The 21,932-nt window shown below is 44.1% G+C and overlaps 1 protein-coding gene across 1 annotated transcript in view; it reads right to left on the bottom strand.

Moving 5' to 3' along the window:
* SPTBN5 (spectrin beta, non-erythrocytic 5) overlaps positions 1–21,932 on the bottom strand; it is a 145,598-nt gene that overhangs the window by 73,884 nt on the left and 49,782 nt on the right. Inside the window, exons 26-33 of the mRNA XM_048855659.2 lie at positions 20,785–20,948; positions 18,946–19,078; positions 15,935–16,080; positions 14,060–14,174; positions 11,564–11,674; positions 10,153–10,332; positions 7,366–7,566; positions 5,325–5,474 (exon numbers count right to left, since the gene is read on the bottom strand). Coding sequence (XP_048711616.2) covers positions 5,325–5,474; positions 7,366–7,566; positions 10,153–10,332; positions 11,564–11,674; positions 14,060–14,174; positions 15,935–16,080; positions 18,946–19,078; positions 20,785–20,948 — 1,200 coding nt within the window. The remainder of the gene's footprint in view (positions 1–5,324; positions 5,475–7,365; positions 7,567–10,152; positions 10,333–11,563; positions 11,675–14,059; positions 14,175–15,934; positions 16,081–18,945; positions 19,079–20,784; positions 20,949–21,932) is intronic.

Below are 21,932 nucleotides of genomic sequence, written 5' to 3'. Positions count from 1 at the left end.
ACTGGTGCGACTATTCACATATTTAAAGGTTAGCATGTGATTTGTAGGATCAGATCACAATGCTCAGCATCTTGCAGGATCGAGCTCAATTGTGGCCATAATGACAACAAAACAAAAATGGCACAGACAAGTCTACTCCAATAGATAAGTCATCTCTAGGTAATAGGAGCACACCAGGAGGAAAACAAGGAGGAATCCACATGGCTTGGGTAACCAAGGTCTGTTTGCAAATGTTCCTAGAATGGAATGGAAATCTTTACCACTCTCCTCCCAGCTCCAAAGGAGGCAATGTTCACAGCGATAGATGGACACCATGCACCCCTGCTGGCTCTGTGTGGCACATTTGCAGCGCGGGCTGGTATGTTTGTTAAGAGGGTGTCAGGATCTACGGTTCCTACAGTGCATGCATCCTGGGAAGGCCTTGAACCAGATGTTGCCCAATGTTGTTGTGAAGAGAGCAATTCTGGACAGCAAACTGGATTCACTGATAGAGAGAGGCCAGCCCCAATCCCAACGGGGTGAAGGGGTGGGCCAGGTGCATCCGGATCATGTGATTTGATAAAGATGGTGGGTGCTGGACTTTTTCTGAATTCTCTTACCACGTGGATAGGCACAGTAGTCCAAGGGGTGGCAAGTATTAAGGTTATTTTGGAAATCTTGTGGTGAGCTGGCGTTAGCCTTTCACATGGAGTCTTCCCAAATGCTGTCTCAGATGAAGGGTTGTTTTGAAAGATGATCAGATTGGGATCTAAATCAGTGTTGGGGACCTCACTTCCACCAACAGAACTTTCTCTTCTAGTCAGCACAGCTGGTGACAGCCATATTTCTCTGGAGACTGTTTGCTGGGGAAGGCCAGGGCATTCGGCAGAGGAAGTCACATGAAATCTTGTAATCTGAAGACCTGGAGACCCAGGTGAGGCAAAATCTTGTTTAGATACCTGGGATCCTGTTGGGAGACCAGCAGATGTACCAGACATCTTCTCCAGTTGTGGCACTAGAAGGCTGGAATGAGCATGGTTGCTCATTTGAGTATCAGTTCTAAAAGGCTTTATTGCCAAGCTGCAGGTTGAAATGTAGAGCTTCACTGAAGCATGGAGGTCTGGAATTGGAACACTGCATTGACTGTAGCCACGTTGGGGTGGGGCTGAGCTACAAGATGCCAGCGTTGCATGAATCCTTTTGCTATGGAGTGGTGAAACAGCTGGAATGGCAGACAGAGCAACATCTAGACGTGATGTCCAGCTTGGTGGGACTTTTGAGGAAGAAGCAGCAGAAGGCAAAGACATTGAAAGCTTCATGGGACCATTTTTATCAGTGGAAGAGTGACAGACACTTTGATCTCCTACTGAGCATTGCTTACAAGATGTGGGTGTGGACCAAATGCCAAAACTCCCATATCCACTGCCCCGAGGGTCTCTGCGAAGATTGGAACATGTAGATGCCATGTCAGAAGGATTAATGCATGGGTTATCTTTCCTGAAATCTTTCTGCCTATTTGTCTGAGCCAGGATGACATCTAACCTTGAACAGTAAACCCCAGAAGACATGTTGCTTGGAGTACTCTCTGTTGCTGATTGCCCAGATGGAAGATACCACGCTGAGGATGGCATCTTCTGGAAAGGCTGCCCCTGCACAGCTGATTCAAAGGTTGGTGGTGGGGTCACTCTACTGGAAGACAGCATCACTTCCACAGTGGAAACATAGATTGGTGCAGATGAGGTCTTGCAGTGATGGTCTCTGCATGACATCCTGCAGCTCAGTCCTAAACTGTGCAAAACCAAAGCAATAGAAACTTGCCTTTCCCCCTATTTTTACAATAAACTCCTAATCCTTGTTCCTTTGGCACTGGAAATTTCCATTCTTCCTCTGATGTGAAGGAGTGAGAGGTTAATAAACATTCCTCGGGGAAAAAAAAAGGATAAACTAAAGTATCCACATTCGAAATAAAAAGCTCTATTCCTCTAACGCTACCACCATCACCACCTATCCCGTCTGCAAAACGATATGAGCATGTGATGATCTGAAAGATAAATTATCAAGTATGTGTCTCTGCTCTCTGACAGGGAGACTGCAGACAGAGGAGGAGTGAGCCAAGAATGCTCGCCAGAGACAGACCGTGAATTTGCCGTTATGTCGTCTGTGAAAAAACCCAAAGTAGCTAACCTAAGCAAAGCATCTGTTGCCTTGAAATGGTTGGGAGAGAGCAGAGCATATAGAGGTCTACTTCTATTAAAAAACAAAGCAAGTTTATTCTCTTTTCATCTGTCTCAGACGCTGCCTGTCTGCACTCAGAATGGCAAGATCTCTGTTCACAGGTCTTAGGAGAATTTCCTACAACTGTTCCAAGCAATGGCACAACAGAATTCAGCAATAAAAAAAGATATCTGTTTGCCTAATTTCCTCCACATGTGCTCTGTTTTCTTTAGCACAGAATGATCCTAGACTAAACCCTGCTGAAATCCTTCGAAGGTTTAAGCAACTTGGATGTAACATAAGATGCTGGCACGAAGTCAAACATGTCACACTGGCACGGAGAACGAATGAGAAAGCAGTTCTAGTTTAAAACACTGTGGGCTGCTTACCTTTTTCCTTGCCCTATTCCTTGCTGCTGGAAGAGACTTTGTTCAAGGTATATGCAGCATGTTGTGTGTACGTAAACAACCCACAACAGGGATCTGACTGAAGCAACTATATTAAAGAGACGCATGCACATTCTCCAGACACGTGGCTACAAAAAGACACAGCTAAGTAATGCCACCCACCCACCCACCCACAAAATGTCAGAAAGGAGGGAAAAGAGTTGTGAAATGTCTGCCTGGCTGACGGGGATCCTTTTGAAACAGGTGTTCACTTCAGTCTGTTCCAAGACCAGCAAATGGCAAAATCCTCCCTGTGAAAGTGATTTGAAAGTCCACAACTGAAGCCTCAGGGGCAAACGAGGGAATAAAATCTTGTTACGAAATTAGAGACAAAACACGGCTACCACTACACTTGTTAAGAAATGGCAATTTAAAGTGCTGTCCTTCGTTCCTGCCCACGCCACCAAGGAAGAGGACCTGTGTCATTACTCAGCCACATTTTAGCTCTGCATAGCCATAGTAGTGCTCAGTCTGATGGAATAAATCCCCCATCTGCTGTTTTAATGGATACGCATATAATACAAACTAAATAAATACCGATATACAGCTTTATCAAACTCTGCACCCAGTAGATGGATGGAACCAGCTGCAGAGGATACCAACACATCTCTTGATCCTCTCCCTTTATTCAAATAAATGTCCAGAGCAGATTCTCTGCTGCGCTCAGTTTCTGCTGAGTGCAGGGACAGGCGGGCTGTCAGACAGCCAGTTATGGCTCTCCAATTCTCTGCCCCGGCCTCTGCACAAATTATAGCACCCTAGTGATATTGTCCCCCCACCCCATTTGTGCAGCAGCAACTCTACCCCAACCCTAACATGCGCTGGGTGGAGGGAGAAGGAAGCAAAGGAGCCAGTTCTGTGAATAGGTATCCACAACAGAGAAACCAATATCACAACTGGCACCTTTGGCAGTCTCCAGAGAAAGGTTGAGGACTGAACTGCCTGCTACAATGCTCTGAACCAGGGTTCAGGTATGCTGGCAAGGCAGTCAGTGGAAGCTTGGTCTGCATTGTACTTCACCTGTTCTGTGGATGGTGGACTTGACTCTCCTAGGCTGTTTATTCATCTGCTTACAGCAGCACCCAGTTTACATGGATACATAAGTAAAGTTAAACTAAACTGCACTGGCTGGTGTCTGCACGAGTCTAACCACTGGAATTGGTGTATACTGACTTCTTCCATGTGAAAGCAGTATAATCTTTTGTAACCCTTGCCCATGCAATGTGATTGGGAGCACGAGAAAGACTAGCCTCTTATCAGCAATCCTGTGCGTACCACCTTTGAGATAGCGTACACATAGTAGCGGCTTAGTAGGCTATACCTCTCTAGCACCCCTTTTGGGAGATGGTGGGTGTTGCTCCTGATCTGACGGGAGTGGAGATCTGTCCCACCACAAGAGGTAACAACATTTATTGTAGCTCTCAATGCATTTTCAGGGGAAATAAATTAGTGAACCGGTAGTAAAGCAGCATAGACACTGCCCTGCAATCCCTTATGCTGGGGTATCCCCTCTCATCAAAATGGCTGCCTTTACCAATAGAATAAGAAACGCCAATTTCATCTGTAGCACTTATTTTCAGCTGCATTTCTCAATGTAGGCAGAGCAAGAAATGTTTCTCAGCAGCAGATTGTCTTTATGAAAATGGGTATATTGTATTTTCCTTTTAAGCACACATCTGTGTGTTGGCTGATCTCCATTTCACTCTTAAGAAAATATGCCGAAGCCAGAATTCACCCTGAATAAAGTCTTTTCGCAGTGCCTGAGCTTCCTGTGATGATGTTATCCACATGGGATGTTAGCAGGGTCAGTCAGTCCTTTTTCGCTTGGCAGGAACTGAGGGTAGGTATTTTCCAACCTGTGTCATTTGTTAGTTGAGCAACAAATACAAATTTATAGCCAGCAGAGCTGTGCTACACTTTACTACAGAAACCTGAAACCAGGTGAAACTCTCCTGGCTTCGGGTTACAGCATATACTCAGAACTCAGGCCACAGCTGCCAAAAGAGCCACATGTTGGGAATTCGCCCCAGAAATTCATTCGCTACCAGCACTGAGAAGTGGAGGCTCCAAGCCCCTGAACTGCAACTATCGTTGCACAATACAGCTCAGGGACACTCTGCCAATGCAGCTCCCAAGTGTGTGCATTGACTCTGTGGCACACACATTGTAGGGAAGCTGGCTGCTGCTCAATTGCGTCTGAAAGTTCCACTGGCACCAAGGTATGAAGCATTTGCACAGATCTAACCAAAGTCCAACACAAGCCAGGAACCATTCTGCTGCACTGTAACCAATCTCAGAGATTTAACTAACAAGAAATGTCTCATAAAATCACCTCTGCAAGAGAAGCTACCCTGAGATTCTACTTGCTTCAGTTCCATTCATCTCTTCAGTTGTGATGGGCATGGGAGTCGTTGAGAAAAAAACACTCCCTTGGCATATCTGCTGCATTCTGGCAACCTGTTAGTTTGTGCAGAGCCATATAAAACTACATCTGAGATTGCACCCACAGTTTTCATGGCAGGGAACATTAGGCCTGGTGAGGAAATACATTTCAAGTGCTGACACCCTGCCTCAGTGTATCCTGTATGCATCTGCACTCTGGGTCTTCATATAATCCCAGTTACAGTTTTACAGTCACATGAGTTTTAGGCTGGAAGCATTTCACCAGAAGCAAAGGTCACTCACCTCCTGAGTGTTCAGGATCTTTTCCAAGTGACCCTGATCCCGGTAGAACATTTGTTCTCGGTGTATCTTCTCCAACCACTCCTTCTTCTGCTCCCATTGATGGTACACATTATCCTTTTCTTCCAACAAAGCCCACAACTTCTGCTGGATCTGAAGGTGGTACACAAAGGAAAACCCGTCTTAGTTGTTGTAGCTCATGGGATTAGGGGAAGGCATGTAGGAGAAAGCAGAGCTGGGAGTGACCTCTTCGATGGCACTTTGGGCAAAGTTATCAAACAAGGGAGAGAAGGAATAAATGTTAGCACTTGTATAAGGGCAGAGAAGCTGAGGGGTGTCCAGTTTCATGTGAGGAGGAATATTTGTGACAGTGTATGTCTGTGTACATATGTTGGGGCCCATTCCAAACATAAAGCAATAGTAGCTGTTTCTTAGGCTCCTTCTCCAGAATTTATTCCTTGTTATCCATGGCCCCACGGTAGGCACAGAAAGGAGAGAGACTGGAATGAGGTGTCAGCACCAGGGCTGTGTGCCATAAAGCAAGCGCGTATGAACACATGGAGCATCCATGTTGAAATACATGGTATTCCAACTGCCAAAACTGTTGGTGTCCACAGGCCTCCGACTATCAGCATTGACTTCTTATTCTTTCAACTGTACTTGTATGTTCAAAGCCTTTCACAGGTTGGGAATTGGGAAGATTACTAGTTATGGTAGGTGCACATTGCAATATTTAATAAGCACTCAGAGATAGGTTGGTCAGAGGAGAAGGCACGGCACTTTTTATTAACTACAAGAACGATGCTCATGCTTCTGGAAACAGCAAAACCTGATCCTAAGGTACACGATCTGCACAGAGCAAAGTTCAGAGGGCGTCCGGGGGGTCTTGTGTTTAAGACTCACCTGACCTGGACACAGCCTGTGCTTCAAGCCGGTCCCCAAATGAGCCGCTAGACCTTCATCAGGTACACTCATTCACAAGGAGTTGAATGACAGTTTGATGTCCTGTCTGGGTACAGTACATGTTTTTAGCTCTGAGCCATTATGATTTGTCCTTGTTTCTTGCTTGTTGTAAACAGAGAATTGGTTGAAGTCTATCAACCCTCAAGCAGATCTGAGGACAGTCAAATTAGAGCTGTGATTTGTGCTATCCCTTTAGTTTCTTACATTGTTGCTAGCCATGTCTCAAATACAAGGTTTTATTTTGTGACAATGTATTTTATTGCAGCGGTGGTTAATATTTTGAACAAGTGTCCTATCATGACTTCTGTTTTAAAGGTTTAGGAGAGCGTCCCATACAACCTAATGGGCCAAGGTTTCACTGAAGAGAATGTCAAATTTTTTTTTATAAGATTTTGTATATAAATGATCAAAATGTATTGCTCTCCAGCAGTTGCATGGATGGAGGGTAGTTAGCCTACATCCCTTCCAACAGAGATGTTAGCTGTTGGAGTTCATTTTGTTGGTGATTATTGGGTTGTAAGAATGGGAGACACATTGGAATACCCTCCAACATGAGAAACTGGTGGTTGTATGGGAATTTTAGAGGATGCTTGTCCTAGGACCCTAGGATTCCGCTTCCCATCTTTCTTTTGTTTTTTGGGCTGCATAAAGTTTGCCAGTTATTCCTTTAGATTTTCTTATGTGTTTGAGCCTTTTCAGTATATTTGCCCAGTCTGGTCTAGTGTGGAGGTAGCGCCATAACTGGATGGCAAGAACTTGTAAAAATCCAATCCAGGAAGTAAGTAGCATTGTCTCGATTGCTCAAAAGATCCCAAAGTTCTCAGATAACCCAAACTCTGCTTTGGCAGGTATTTGTTGATTCCCACATGGGTCCACCCTCATGTATGAAGTGGTATGAAAGAACATTCATGTGTGTCAAAGGCAGATATTCTACTGAGTTGGGTGTGGATCACGACATATGTGTGTGGCGGGGTTTATGTATCCAAGCCCAGTTTGAGTACAGAATGGTATCTGTGACAGTATTGAGCTGTTCTGCATGCAACTGTGAACCCAGATATGCTATTAAATGGTTTCTATTGACCTCTTTTGATATTTTCTCTTCCTGCAGCAGCGACTGTCCTAGCTGTGCCACCCGATTGTATGTTTCCTCTCGTGCCTCGATCTCTGCCAACAGCTGCTGGTGTTGGGTAAGCCTCAGGCTGCAAGTGCATATATCCCGGATTGTCTCCTCAGTCTTCATTTCCCTCATCATCTCTGCTGTCCAGGAGAAATAGTCCCACACCTGGAACCCAAGAAAAAGTCCAGGGTCAGGTTAGTCTCAGGCTTAGGTTGTCAGACTGGTACATCACTGCATAATTGTTCATCTTTAAATAACAGATAATGCAGCTGTAGAGAACAAGGATAATATTCTATTAAGGCTTGTAATGCTATTATGAACCTCAACAGGGGAGTACTAAAAGCTCAGAGGAACATCTGCTTTCAGTATTAAAAAACCCACAGGCCTTTTGTTGTAACATCAGAACCACAACAACATTGTGCAATGTCTCATCAGCAATAACAGGATGTTTTCTGTTGCCCTTCAGACATCTCTGCAGTGTGCTATACAGATTTTCTTCAAAATTCTGCAGGCAGATAGTCACAGTTAGAATTTCGGAGACAGCATTTGAAGCTCTCAGCTGGGGCAGTGATGTACAAGAACACGCACCAAACACCTGAGAATTATTTTCAGAATGTGGCTGAGGAAAGTCGTAAAGCTAAAAATAATTCTACATGTCTGTGAGCATAGTTTTGTGCACCTAACTGATTGAACCCCAACCTGCCCACTTACTGTTGATCTCTCATTTGAGTGTACAATAAAGGTTGTGCTCCTGTCAAAAACAGGAGGGCATGGGATGCTCATGGGAAGATTACGTAACTTTTTGTGATATTTAAACTGTCCCTGGGCTATCTGAGGTGATCTTGTGGATATGGATGGATCTATTTGTTAATTAGTGTACTTGAAACACATTGTCAAAGGCCTGAAGAGCATTGCATGGGTGCTCTTTTATTGCAGGGTACTAAAACTCCACCGCAGAAAATAAATAATCATGCTCCATTTGCATGCGTGATTGCATGCTTTGCACTCAGATGCTTCATTTTGAAAATTTAATCAATTATAAATGTGTGCCGTGACCAGTGACTATGATTTGTACGTGACCCTCACCAGTAACTATGATAATTTTTGAGGAGGTCGTTTCAGTGCAGTGCATGTGTGCAGATTTCATTTCAGCTTGCACGGCTGTAATTCAGAGTCAGGGCTGGCTATCACGCAAGTCACTGACATTCCACTTGACACAGTGCAAATATCTCAGGCTCACTGAGATTTAAGTGTTTGGGAAAAAAACGATGAAGTGAGCTGTAGCTCACGAAAGCTTATGCTCAGATAAATTTGTTAATCTCTAAGGTGCCACAAGTCCTCCTTTTCTTTTTTCATAAATCTAGGGCTATTCAGAGCATTGGAATGAACCAGCAGCCACAGGGGTTTACTGAACTATTGCTGGAAATATGCAAGGACAGAAAAGACTCCAATCTATAGGAGACTCTTGAGCAGAGCAAGCCTGAAACCACATAGAGTCTAGTGCAAACTTCAGCACATGGGTGCCCATGCCCTTTACTAAACCATGAAACCCACTTTAAACCCTGCTTCCACTGAGGGTTCCTCCAGAGATTTGGAGCCCTCTGCTGTCATAGGACCCGTGGTCACTAGGGCCAGCCCTGCTGTTTAGTCACAATGAAATCAAACCTGACACAATGCAGAGGGAAGCACTAGATAACCCAGAAGAAGTCCCTTTCTACAGTAATGATTATTTGATTTCTTTAAATTAAAGGATTCACAACATGAACCAGGACAAATGAATACACAGTTGTCTCTTTATCTAGAAATCAACAAAGTAAAAATATTACCTCTTATTTGTTACAACTGCCTTTCACATAATTTCAATGGCCCTGAAGAGCACTCAGCACAGCTAGAAAGAAGGGAAGCAGCATGACCCTTTGTGCTCACCAGAACTTGGGGGCATTTGGCAGTGAGCCAGAACTCAGCTGCAGGTTAGAGCAGCATGCTATCCTCTGCACCAGCTGCCTACAGCACCGTGGGGTCATTCCTAGAGCTGAGCAAATAATTGATCTTTCAGTTCAGTGGCTGAACCAAAGAAATCCCCCAAAATATTTGGTTAATTTGCAACCAAATCTGAATTTTTCAGTTTTTCTTATTAAAACAGAACTGGAAAAAAATGGTTTGGGTCAAAACAAAAATACTTCCGAAGTTGATTCCAATTGATATTTTGTTTTGAAACTGCCGATTAGAAACAAAATGTTGAAATGGTCCATTGTCACTCATTCCCCTATATACATGCACACACAGATGACACCCACAGAATCATCCACTTGTCCATTCCCTTATCAACGCTCATGCTTACATGGACAGACAGGTGTTGGTTTGCAGAGATACTGAGGATTAGCAATTACGATCGACTTCAATGGGATTTTGCAGGTGCTCACACTCTGAGAAAATTAGGTTTACCTCCTTCTCCACCTGCACATTGATGTCAACTTCTGCCAGTTGCCCTACAAAACATACACCCTCATATATGTCCACATATGAACATCCCTTGCACACTGGCACAATATTTCCCCATCTACTAATATATACTCACAACTGTGAGCTCTCATACACTTAGCAAATGGCATGCACAACCACCTGTCTGCGCTCACATTCTGTCACATAGACCTGTGTGCCAGACACACATGCTCATGCTCACATAACATGAAGTCAGATTTCTTTGTGCATTAATAGACAATGAAAATACAGAAAGGCAGGAGTGCTCACATCTGCTTGAAATTGGTAAAGCTTGCAGGCCTGTTCCAAATGTTCCCTGCGCTGTTCCACTTTAGACTTCAGGGACTCCCAGTTCTCCACTACTGCTTGCTGCTTCGCTTGCAGGTCTGCCACCTGTCTCTCAGAGCACCGGGCCAGCACACTGCCTGCAGCATCAATCAGCTCCTGCAGCTGCAGTGGGGAGAAAGTCATCATGCAGGTTAAGAAGGGGAAGATCATGGAGGGCCAGTTAGCATCACAGAAATGATAAGACCTATATCAACTGCATAAGGCATCAGAATTCAAATTACACTCTTCAGAGAAAGTTTTCTCCTGTGCCAGCTATAGTCACATATAACTACAGTGACAGTAACAGTGACATCCAATGTCTGCTGAGGTTCATCACAGCAGTGCAAATGTCTCATTACCTATTTCAGGTCACAGCTCCTCTTTCCACTGTCCCATTTGTAAAAATGGGAGGCGGTGAGGGATGTGTCAGATATGACTATCCCAGGAGAACAAATGTCCCTACCCTGTTTTGGATAGGGGCTGTTTAGATTTATCACAGATAGGTTCTTTATGGATATTTGTCTTGCCTCATTTCCCTTTAAAGGTCTCATGCAGCTGGTTTGGTTAATTCCAGTGTGCCATTCCTTATGGATAGCCCAAGGTCTAGGTGTCAAGCCCTTGCCCTTTCAGTGGTATGCTGCCTTAGTAATGTCAATGTAACATATTGTCAGTACTCTGATGTTGCATTTATTAAACTGGGTTACCAAGAGACAAACTGCATGAATTTCATTCTTACAGCCAGAGCCAAGCATGTCTCTTTGGACAAAACAGGACTCTGTCTGAATAACAGCACTTTTCGTGACCTGAGCCTTTTAAAAAGTTTGTATAACAAGCCCCAGCCTCATATTCCCAACTTGCCCTCCTCTCTCCAACCTCCTAAACCTGTCAGAATTCCTAAAGTCTATCCCAGTGAGCTCCCACCTCCCTCTCCCCTTCCATAACTCCTTCTAACCAGCTGGTGAATCCATTGCTGGGCACAGCAATGGAAAAAGCATCTCACTATTCATTGGATGCCTCTCTCATCCGACGAGAGAGGCATCCAATGAATAGTGGGATGCTTTTGACAGGAGGGATAAGCCTGGCATAAGCACCCATTTCAAGTGGTTATCAGAATCAACCTTCTGATCCATTTCAGAGTCAGCCCGAATTATAAAGCCTGTCTTGTTTTTAATGTTTTAAATCACCCACTTCATACCTATCACCGATACTCAAAGACATTAAAAGAAAGAGCAGGCTTTGAGGGAGACCATTCCAGGCTCTGACAGACAAGTTAATTGTGGGAAAGCGTTGCTGGAGCTGGCTTGGAATCCAGGCTGTTGGCTGCACATTAAAGAGTGTGAGTGACTGATCTCACCTGCTGCTCATTCCCTAGGAGCTCGTGTTCAAGGGCTGCATGTTTGCGTAGCTGGGACTGCACGCCACTCATGTCCTTAGCAGTGTCATCGGGGATGCTCTTGGACTTCTCCTAGCAAGGAAAGAGTTAATAGGAGCTTTGTTAATGAACACCCCAAGGCACAAACATTAAGAGTCCACTTCTGAGAGCTTTACTCATGTTACAGGGGACCTATCTTACTCTGCAAGCAGGGCTGGATTTCCAATTAGGCACAATAGGCACATGCCTAGGGGTGTTGGCATTCTAGGGGTGCCTAAAAGTTAAAAGTGGGGTAAAAGTTAATATATACAGCTCCCCTGCGGGCGGCCAGGTTCCTGGCATGGGTTGGTGGCTGCCCAGTGTATGGGGCTGGAGCAGGGTGAGTGTCTGAGTCAACCCGCCTGGGGGCGCTGTGAGCTGTGGCCAGGTGGGGCGGCTGCTGAAAGTGCTGGGAGTGTACCAGCCCCTTTCCAATCTCGGCCACCCTGCTGCCTCCACCCCTTGCCGGGGAGGGAGAAGAAGGGGCATGACTGGTGCCCCATTCACGGGCGGAGCCAGAGCACGGCTGCCGTGTCATGCTGTAGGAGGGATGGAAGACAACTGGGAAACTGCTCGCCATGGGGAGAGGTACAGTCCCCACCTTGCACCTCGCCTGGGGTAGGTGAGCTGTGCCCTGGCTCAGGCTGAGAGCGCCGTGCATGGCGGAGGGTCTCGTGCCTTCCTGGGGAGGCTGTGTTTATATTTTGTTTTGTTTCATTTTTTACGGAAAACATGAAGGTCAGCTGTAGGCAGGGGGAGGGAGGGTGCTGAAGATGCTGTGCCTAGGGGCGCATAAGGTGTAAATCTGGCCCTGTCTGCAAGTAAGGACTTCTCACGGGGACTGTTCAAAGGTATTGCTCAATATAAAGCTGGCAGAATCTGGCCCTAAGACATTATATGGAATCTGAGTGTAACCCACTGGCAGTGTGTGTTACAGCTCCCCCTAGTGGTCAGGCCACTAAAGGATAATAGCCTACTACTGCTCCACTTAATGGAGTAACTTTAGCGGAAATGGTAGAGGTCTGTACTGAAGTGCTGAAGGCTCTGTGTACACAGGCTACTGAAGACCCATGCGGTAAGAGTAAGAGAAAGATGACCCACTGACACAAGGGGTATCCAGAGACACACAGAGCAGCAGACAATTCATCAAGTATGCTGAGATCTACCCTGGACTGACCCTTTTGATTTAAAAACAAAATTATTCGGAGAATCCCTTGCATTTGGTTGCCAAGAATTCTTTTCAACATGTAAAATGGTAATGTTCTAGAAAAGACAGATGAACACAATGAGGCAGTGGGGCATACAATACCTTTTAGGCTGGCCAAATGGACTAGAAGTAGCACTGTGTGCTATGATGCATGACTACCTCTCAGCCCACGGAAATAAAAGTCTGACCAGGCTTGTGACAACGGTAGGCCTTGAATAGCTCTTATAGTGGCACCTGATGACCTACTCAGAAGAGGCATTGGTAATTAGTTGAGGGTCTCAGTCCACTTCTTTGACAACAGGCCTTCGCAACATACAAACCATCATTACAACCGCCACCGGTTGGCCGCAGTCTCAGCTGAGAGCCCAACGAACGAATGGTCATGACTATGGAATGACCATTCTAACCTTAGGTGTAGTACATCCAGGTTACCATTGAGGTCCATTAGCAGGGCAGCCTGAGGGAAACATTGCCGCTGGCTGGGCTGACCCAAACCTATGGATAAACCAAGAGTCTGGGCCTGTAGAGCTTTCAGTCCAGCACTTTTGTCACAAAATTAACTACTAGTACGTTTACGCATATGCACAGTCTCTCAAAATCCCAGGTAGTATCTCGTGAGATAAGGGGATGGATTCTCCACTCACTTACAATAGCTCAAATCAGGAGTAACTCAATTTAAGTCAACAGAATTATGACAGTGTGAGTAAGTGGAAAATCCAGCTCATAAAGTAGCAAAATCCTACTGCTTTGCTCATTGGAAGCCATGTTGGATTTCCTCCTCTGATTCACACTTAAGGAGATGCCTTTTTGTTGGAAAATACTCTCTCTAGTGTAGAGAGAGCCAATGCTGTAAAGGGGAGCCCAATGAGGCAGTGAACAACAAGGCCTTTTTACTCTGACGTGATGGACTAGAACTAGCATGAGAGTATGTGCTGCAATATGAGGCAATTTAGTCCAGGCTCAGCCTCTTGCTGCTCACACAGCTTGGCAGGTGTTTAGTGACTTATACAGCTCCAGCAGCTGCTCCTGCCAGCAGATCAAGTTCAGTCTTTGAGGGATTCCACAGGTGTCTTTGTCAGCACTTCTGGTCAGAGTGGCTTGTGAGGTATGGGTCTTTTCTGCAGGGAAACGCAACAAGCCAAAGGTAGGAATGGTGGGTGTCCTAGAGACCCTTACAGCACTAGGCAGAAATTAAAGACCCACCTCCTATGTTTTTTCACCATGATTTTTACCTCAATGTGGGTGAGGGCATCTGTCAGGTCTTGGTAACTCTTGTGAATTGCCTCCGCATCCTTCAGTCGCTCGCCTCGTAACCAGGTCATCTCCAACAACTCTTCCCAGGAGTTCCTGCAAAGGGCCATGGAGAAACAGACCATGCAAGGGTGTGAAATGGAGACAAATAAGATGAATAGGAGGAGCAACAATTTTAAAAAGACCCCTGTTTAGTCTCTTGCTTCAGCCACCATGCCTGGGTGAGGCGATTCCCTTGCAACAGTGAGTGTTTCCCATCACTGAGTCAATCTTACAACAGTTCCTGTCAAGGTCAAATGTAGGCTATTCAAATACATGCCATAGTAGGATCCAAAGGAGGTAGCAGCAGAAAGGCAGTCAACAAAAATAAAAGGTAAATCTCCCACTCAGTTGCACTGTATTTTTGTGAGCAGTTTATGCCACAGCAGGCTTTTTTACATTTTATTTGTAATGTGTAATAGGATGATTGAAGCCAAATGGTTTAGGTGCTATTAAATTTCTAAGAGATTCAGCTTTCTACTTCCTGGACTGGATTTTGGTTTGCGGGTAGGCGAAGGGCCCATCTCATGTGTATCATAGTCCACAACAGGAGAATGAAAATATGAGAACCAGGGAGGGAGAGCCTAAGAGGTAAAATTAGAAGCATGACAAAGTCAGATGAGTATGTATAAAAGGAGGGCTTGTGAGCATACCTGAAGAATGAACACACTCAAACAGAAAAACATTATTTTTTTAGAATGCTTAGAAAAACTAAATCTGTCTGTGTGACTACAGATGGAGAGTGAGAGAGGGGAGGAAAAAGAGTGGTGTTACTCTGCTTAAGCTCCAGCCACAATCCTGGAGCAGCTTGATGTTTCAGATAATCAGCAGAGAGACTGTGAACAATGCTGACATTTAAATAGTCCCTATTAGCCTTCAGTGTTACCATGCACTGAGATGAATGGGGCAGCTCGCACGTCTCCATGATATTAACTCTAACTGTCAGATTCTAAAAGGCTGCATTAGATTCATTCATGTTTGGAAGGTTGTCTTCACAACCACTAGTAATAGCAAGGTAGTCCTGACTTCTCATTTATGCTAAGGCCCCCTTACACCTTGGTGGCAGGGTAAAGAGGCCCTAGTGTAACTGAGAATCCAGGGCCTCCATTCTTTTTAAGTGAAAGGTAACATTCTGCAGAAATTATGTGCCTCTGTGGAATACCAGCCTAGTTCAGCTCAATTCAACCACAGTCTTTATCTGATCCATGAACAATTTCAATGTTTTGACTTTTTTTATACCTAGCTCTTTCATAGCACTTTTCTCAATAGGTCTCCAAGTATTTTATAAAGGAGGTCAGCTTCACGATCCTCATTTCAAAGCTGGGGAAACTGAGGCACAGAGTGGGGGGAATGACTTGCCCAAGATCATCCAGCAGGCAGTGGCAGAGCTGAGAAGAGAACCTAGGTCTGAATCCCAGTCGAGTGCTCTATTCACTGACCATGCCAACCGGATCATAAAGACACAACTAACCTCCTAGCAGCCCAGTTAAATGATTCCCTTTAAAATGACACAGGACTCTCACTGATACTGATTGTTAAAGGTCTCTGGTCCACTGCACGAGCTGCCAAATCAGAAAGCTGATACTATGATGATTTTTTTAAAGAACAAAGCATGTTGGCTGTCCCGTGCCAATGAAGTTGCCACTAGCATCATTTCAGAACAAGCCACATCTCCTTTCTGGTCCTCATTGTCGTACATTTATTAACTAATGAATTGTGTGGGCATGTCTTCCATTTTCCTGGATTTCTTCCCGTTTGGTCCCCCGAGGTAGGAACTGAAAGAAGAATGAAGAAAAGAGCCACCGCTAGTCTCTTACCGTAGCTCCTTCTGCCTCTGCTGGATCTGTCTGGATTCCGAATGCCCGTGGTCCAACAAGTTCTCTGCCAGCTGCTGGTAAGCTGCAACTCTCTTAGCAGCCATTTCCATCTGGTGCTGGAACGTATCATATTTGGCACAAAGATGCTTTTGAAAGAGGAACAAAAAACAGGGATCAGACTTGGTTTGGGAAGCTACTGTTCCATGTGGATATCTGCTCAGCTGCCTACTGAATATAGCCTAACGGCAAGCAATTGGCAGGTGACCTTAGGGACATGAAGCTTGACTGTGAGTAAATAATTTTGCTCCAAAAGACCAACAAGGTCTATAGATTAGCTAGAAAAATGAAAGAATGTTGCTAGCTCTACGATGCAGGTAGAGGCAGAGAGCATATTGCAAATGGTAGAAGCATCCCAAAATAAAAAATAACTGGACACCTGATCTAACTTATTGCAAACATACAATGAAAATTAAATTGAGTTCATATTATTAAATAATATACACATAAGGTATGAATACACATGTATATTCAGTGCTAAATTTTCAGTCCGCCTCAGTCCAACCTCCATGTTTGTGGACACAATTTTGCACAAGCCAAGGTTTTTTTAAAAGGGGTATATAAAGTGAGTGGCCTAAATGAGTGGCTTGATTTTCAAGAGTGGTGAGCACCTAACAGCTCCTACAGACTTCAATGGTAGATGAAGATAGGTAGTTAGATGTCTACCCATTAATATTTGTGACCAAAATCTATTAAATGGACACTACTTTAAGTATCTGGTGATCAAAATATAGAGTGGACCTGAGCCACAATGCTCAGCACTGGGAGTGGATCCAAATCTCAATTTCCCAAAGCACAGGCATTTTAGGATTCAGTGTTCCAGTATGACTCATTACAGAGACAGACCCAAGTCACCGTGCACAGATCCAGTCCTGTAATCAATTCCAAAACTCCTGTTGAAAATGTTTGTGGCAGGAGTTGGAGTCAGAGTTCCAATTCTGGCTCATCACCAATTGAAAATCATTCATTAATGTTCACGATGCACTTTGAGAACCTTGGAAGGAATGGACTGTATGTTATGAAATAGTGTGACGTAAATGACATAACCATGCAGTGACTGTCAGGGCTAGAAAATCCCTCATGGGTCATCTAGTCTACCTCTCGTATACCAATTAGGACTATCCTCTAAGTAGTAGTAATCTCCTAATGGTGAATATCACCCTTGTGCAGAAGGCCTACACAAGACTTCTTCAGCACTTAAGTGTTACTAAACTAACTGTCTTTAATGCTATTGCTTCAGTTATTTCCCTTGGAAAAATTTTCCATTATAATAAAATTCAGTGACTGACCAAAGTCCACTCTTTATTCTCCGAACAGGGTACAGCACAAGCATGTTATGGTGAGTGAATCCCACTTAGGATGGGACATAGCTCAGTCTCCATGGTCTATTCAATCCATGCTCTAACAACTACAGTGCCAACTGTGTCGGTGGTTTTTGTGATGTAGACTTCTGTCAGCTAGGCACTGAATGAAAGCCACTCCTACCAAGGTCAACCCTAATGAATATAACTTAATCAGCCACGCAAAATACCAGTGTTTCAGAAAACAAAGTCTCACAACAAATAGTTTTGAACAGTTATACAGAAAACCCTCCCATCTGAAGCCTTCGCCTCAGGCTTGCTTCACAATTCTGATGTAAACCTTCTTCTCAGGCCTAGCTCATTTCACTTACCCCTTCCTCCGAGGACTACTCCCAACCTCTTTTAACAGGAGTCAACACTCACTTAGCTCTTTTTTAGCCAGCTCCTCTTGTAATAGGGTGGACGTGTTAGTCAACCCTGCCAGCCTGTTACAGCCAATGAAACTTTTATTTTCTAAGTGTTGTTATTTTTTCCTTTAATAGCTCATTTGCATTTTCTCTTGATCAGCGTTATTCCTTATTTTATTACCTTCATTCCTCTCCTCTCTTCTACCCCCATCCATACTGCTGTCATGATTTTCACTAACTATGACATACTTTACAGAGACAAAATAGATGAGGTAACATCTTTTATTGGACCAACTTCTGCTGGTGAAAGATACAAGCTTTCCAGCTTACACAAGAGCTCTTATTTAGGTCTGGGAAAGGTACTCAGAGTGTCACAGCTAAACACAAGGTGAAACAGATTGTTTAGCATAAGGAGTCAACATCTTGCAAGAGACCATTCAAGGTGAAGTGGGCAGTTAATACTTCTGAAGTTGGAGGACAAAGGTGGGTCCGTGGGTTATAGATTGTTGTAATCAGCCATAAATCCAGTGTCTCTAGTAGTCAGTCTATGATTTTTCATGTCTAACAAAGTTATGAATTTAAGCTCCCAGGCTTGTCTTTTAAAAGTGTTGTGCAGGTTTCCTTTGAGGATGAGGACTGAGAGGTCAGATATGGAGTGACTGTTTCGTGAAAAGTGTTTGCCCATGGGTGATGTGGTGATTTTGTCTGTTATCATTTTTCTGTGTAAATTCATTTGAAAGCAAAGTGGCTGTCTGGTTTCACCCCCATAGCTGTTATTGGGTCGTATGGTGCACTGCCTGAGGTACAGCACATGTGATAGGCATATGTAGACCCCCGGATCTTAAAAGGTGTGTTGTGGGGGGTGTTGATCATTGTAGCAGTGGAAATATGTCTTGCAGGTTTTGCATCTGCTATTCTGGGAGGGTCTGGTGCCGCTTTGAGTTGGTGGGTACTACTCTGTGGGGAGCTTGCTTCTGATGATGACCTTGGAGAGATTCAAGGGTTGTTGGAAGGCTGGAAGAGGGGATTTGGGAAAGATTCCTTTCAGGGTGCGGTCACCATCGAGTATGGGTCATAACTACTTAATGATACCCCGTATGGGTTCCAATGCAGGGTGAGAGATGACAACTAGCAGCGTGTGGTCAGAGGACTTTTTTTTTCTTTATACACAGTCACACTCCATACCTGACATTTTTACAGTATGAAATCAGGTAAACTTTGCTTGTGTTTGTTACCATTAACTCACCAGGACATGTTCATAATCATTGCCATAATCATCAGAGCTGGCCACCTGCCTCTGCTGATTGATCCAGTCCTGCAGGTCCTCATACTCCCTCAGATACTCATGCAGACCAAGAGTTTCATCTAGCTTCTTCCCTCTGTTTAGAGAGAGCAACAGGGAGAAATCGGAATATAAATATCTACACAATGCATAAAATAAGGAAGAGAATGAGGGGCTCTCTCCAAGAAAGAAAATTAGGTTCATGATCTGAGAGTTCTCACAATAACCCCAAAGACTGGAAATCAAGTTTGAAGGATGGTAGCCTGTAGCTCTGTCAACCTCTTTACCATTCCCCAGCATTGGCTAACTGAGCTTTGCTCTGCCCGGATACTAGCCACAGCACAGGAAAATTCCCTCCATTTTTTCCTGATCATTTTTATTTCTACGGATAAATGCGATACTTACGAAAGTGAGAAGGAAATCCACACTACAGAGAGTGAGGCTCAGCGAGGCAAGTGCTGGGAAAATCACCTTACGTAGCTCTGCTAATGTTGCCCAACAAGCAACATTCCCACAATTCGCTGCACTTCCCTGAGCAAAGATTGCCAGATTGTTTAGGTCTCTTGTGGTACAGTCAAACATCTTTTAAGGACTAGGTGGAGATAAAATAGACCAACTTTCCAGCTGTTAATGTGCCTGGCCAATCAGAACCATGGAAATGGCAGTATTCCCCCAACTCTTGGGACTTTACTGCAAGTCTCCCAATATTTGGTGTTCTTCCTGAAGATAAATCTCCCAGTGATGCACTGCTGTCTCTCCTCTGTTTGAATCACAACTGTGCATCCTGGGAGACATAGTCCAGCCAGTGAAGACCAGATGAGGCACCAGAGCAGCTCACGCTCACACTGTTCAATGTCAAAATGAGACCAAACAAATCATTGCTATTCTGCCCATCACACCAAAACCAAATATTTTGACATTTCTGAATTCATTTTTTTCTGAACTTTCCATTCCATGAACAATTTCAATGTTTCAACTTTTTTGTGAGGAATCAGGCTGAAAACAATTGACGACGTATCAGAACTTCCTGTGCCTCTGTAAATTCCAACTTTCAACTAGGCTTGTCTCATTACTAATCTTACGAACTTCCTGGCCTCTCTCTGAACGACATTTCTGTGGGGCAAGAAATTAAACAATTCAGGTATATATTTGCTTCTTCCTAGTGCTAAATTTGGAGAGTCTAAAAATCTTAGGCATAATCCAGCTCTCTTGGTTTTGAGCATCTAGTCATAAATGGGGGAAGTGACTAATATTACAGGATGAAAGCCCTCTTGTATTAACAAATCCTCAGTCTTAAGGGAAGGTGTAATTCTATCATTACATCTGTCCATTTGGGTAATGCACCAAGAAAACAATAGGCACCACTTCCAGAAATACAATTCCTTTGTTCCACCTGTGAAGTTAGACTCCAACAAGCAGGCAGATGAATAAGTATGTGAGATAATCCAGAATCCAAAATCACTTTGCTCGAGGATGAAGAACAGAAAAGGGGAAATGGGAGGAATTAGCATCTTCAATAGTAAAGAAATCTTATTGAACAGCTCAGGTGCAACAAATGTACAGTTCTTTTTTTTATAATTATTTGTGTAGCACCTCAGTACTGCACAGGATACAAATATAGACAGTCCATTTCCTGGAGAGCTCACAATGAAACAGACAGAAGAGATATGGGGCATGATCCAAAGCCCATTGAGATCAGTGGAAAGACTCCACCGCCTGCAATGGTCTTTGAATCAAACCCAGGATGCATTAAGGGACCCAGAAGAGGCAGGTAGTAGAGACAATTATTTTTCTAGCCCATACCTTGCTGTGGCCAGCTCCAGTAACTCCCGGAGCTTAGAGTGAACTTGTTCCTGTGGGGCATCAACCTCATCAAACTGGATGGAGCCAGGGAGAGGAAGGGTTTTGGCAGTTTTACCCAGCTCTAGCATCAAATTCTTGTAAACCTCAATTTCATGTTCCAATGCCTGATAGCAAGAAAAAAAATAGCAGAGTAAGTTACCCAGTCCCTACAGTCCATTAACCTTGGCAGCAGCGTCAGCCATGACCAGTGAGGCACCAAAAGGAGAAGCCCAGATTTCCAAAGCAGGATACGGGCTTTCCCTGACACAAACATTCTTAGTTAATATTTGTACTAACTTTTTCATAAAAAATACAACGCCTAAGCAAATAAACACAACTAGAGAGGCCTGCTACATGGCTGGAAAGGGAAAGATATTCCCAGAATAATGACTAATCTATCTCTGTTTTCAACTCTGGAGCAAAGTAGGGCATCCCTATCTCCCTTTGTGACTAAACACTGCACAACAGGACATAGTTGGTGCTTTGCTCACAGAAATGAGTCTCCAGATCTCTCAGTTTTGTTTTCCAAGTCAAGCTCTTTCCAGATGCAACAGTACATTGAGTTTGTCCTTCCAGTACTGATCCAGGGATTAGTGTGAATGCACACAGACAAATCAATTCTGAATTGCAGACATGTCAGTTTCAAGCAACTGAAAATAAAATTAAAAAAATCCTCTAGATAGTCAGACCCCTTGTTGATCTGATCAGTAGAAAGCTTCAGACAGACAATCTGGCAGACCATGCTGCCACCATAGAGAATTTAAGCAGGGCACTGCTTAGGAAGGAAGCCTTCCCTGACATTAACTTTGGGGAAAACCAACCAGGGCAGTGGTGGGCAACCTTCGGCTGCTCACCAGTGAACTAGGGGAAAGAAAGAGTAATGAATGGATTTCTAAAGGTACACAGAGAAAATATTTTTCCACCCCTAATCTGAAAAAGATCCTTTTCATGCTCAGTGTGTGTAAAATGGCATGGGATGAATGGCCCGGCTTCCTTTGGAGTGAGAGACGTCATTCTACATGTTTCTTCATTTTAAAACTTCTACCACCCAGAACTGGGTTTGGGGATGAAAAGTTCTTTATGTCCCTGTTAAAGAATGGATGGTCCCT

This window comes from Caretta caretta, chromosome 6 (assembly GCF_965140235.1).
Source record: "Caretta caretta isolate rCarCar2 chromosome 6, rCarCar1.hap1, whole genome shotgun sequence".
Taxonomy (NCBI): Eukaryota; Metazoa; Chordata; order Testudines; family Cheloniidae; genus Caretta; species Caretta caretta.
The sequence above is the reverse complement of the archived record's forward strand: the minus strand, read 5'-3'. Positions and strand labels throughout refer to the sequence as shown.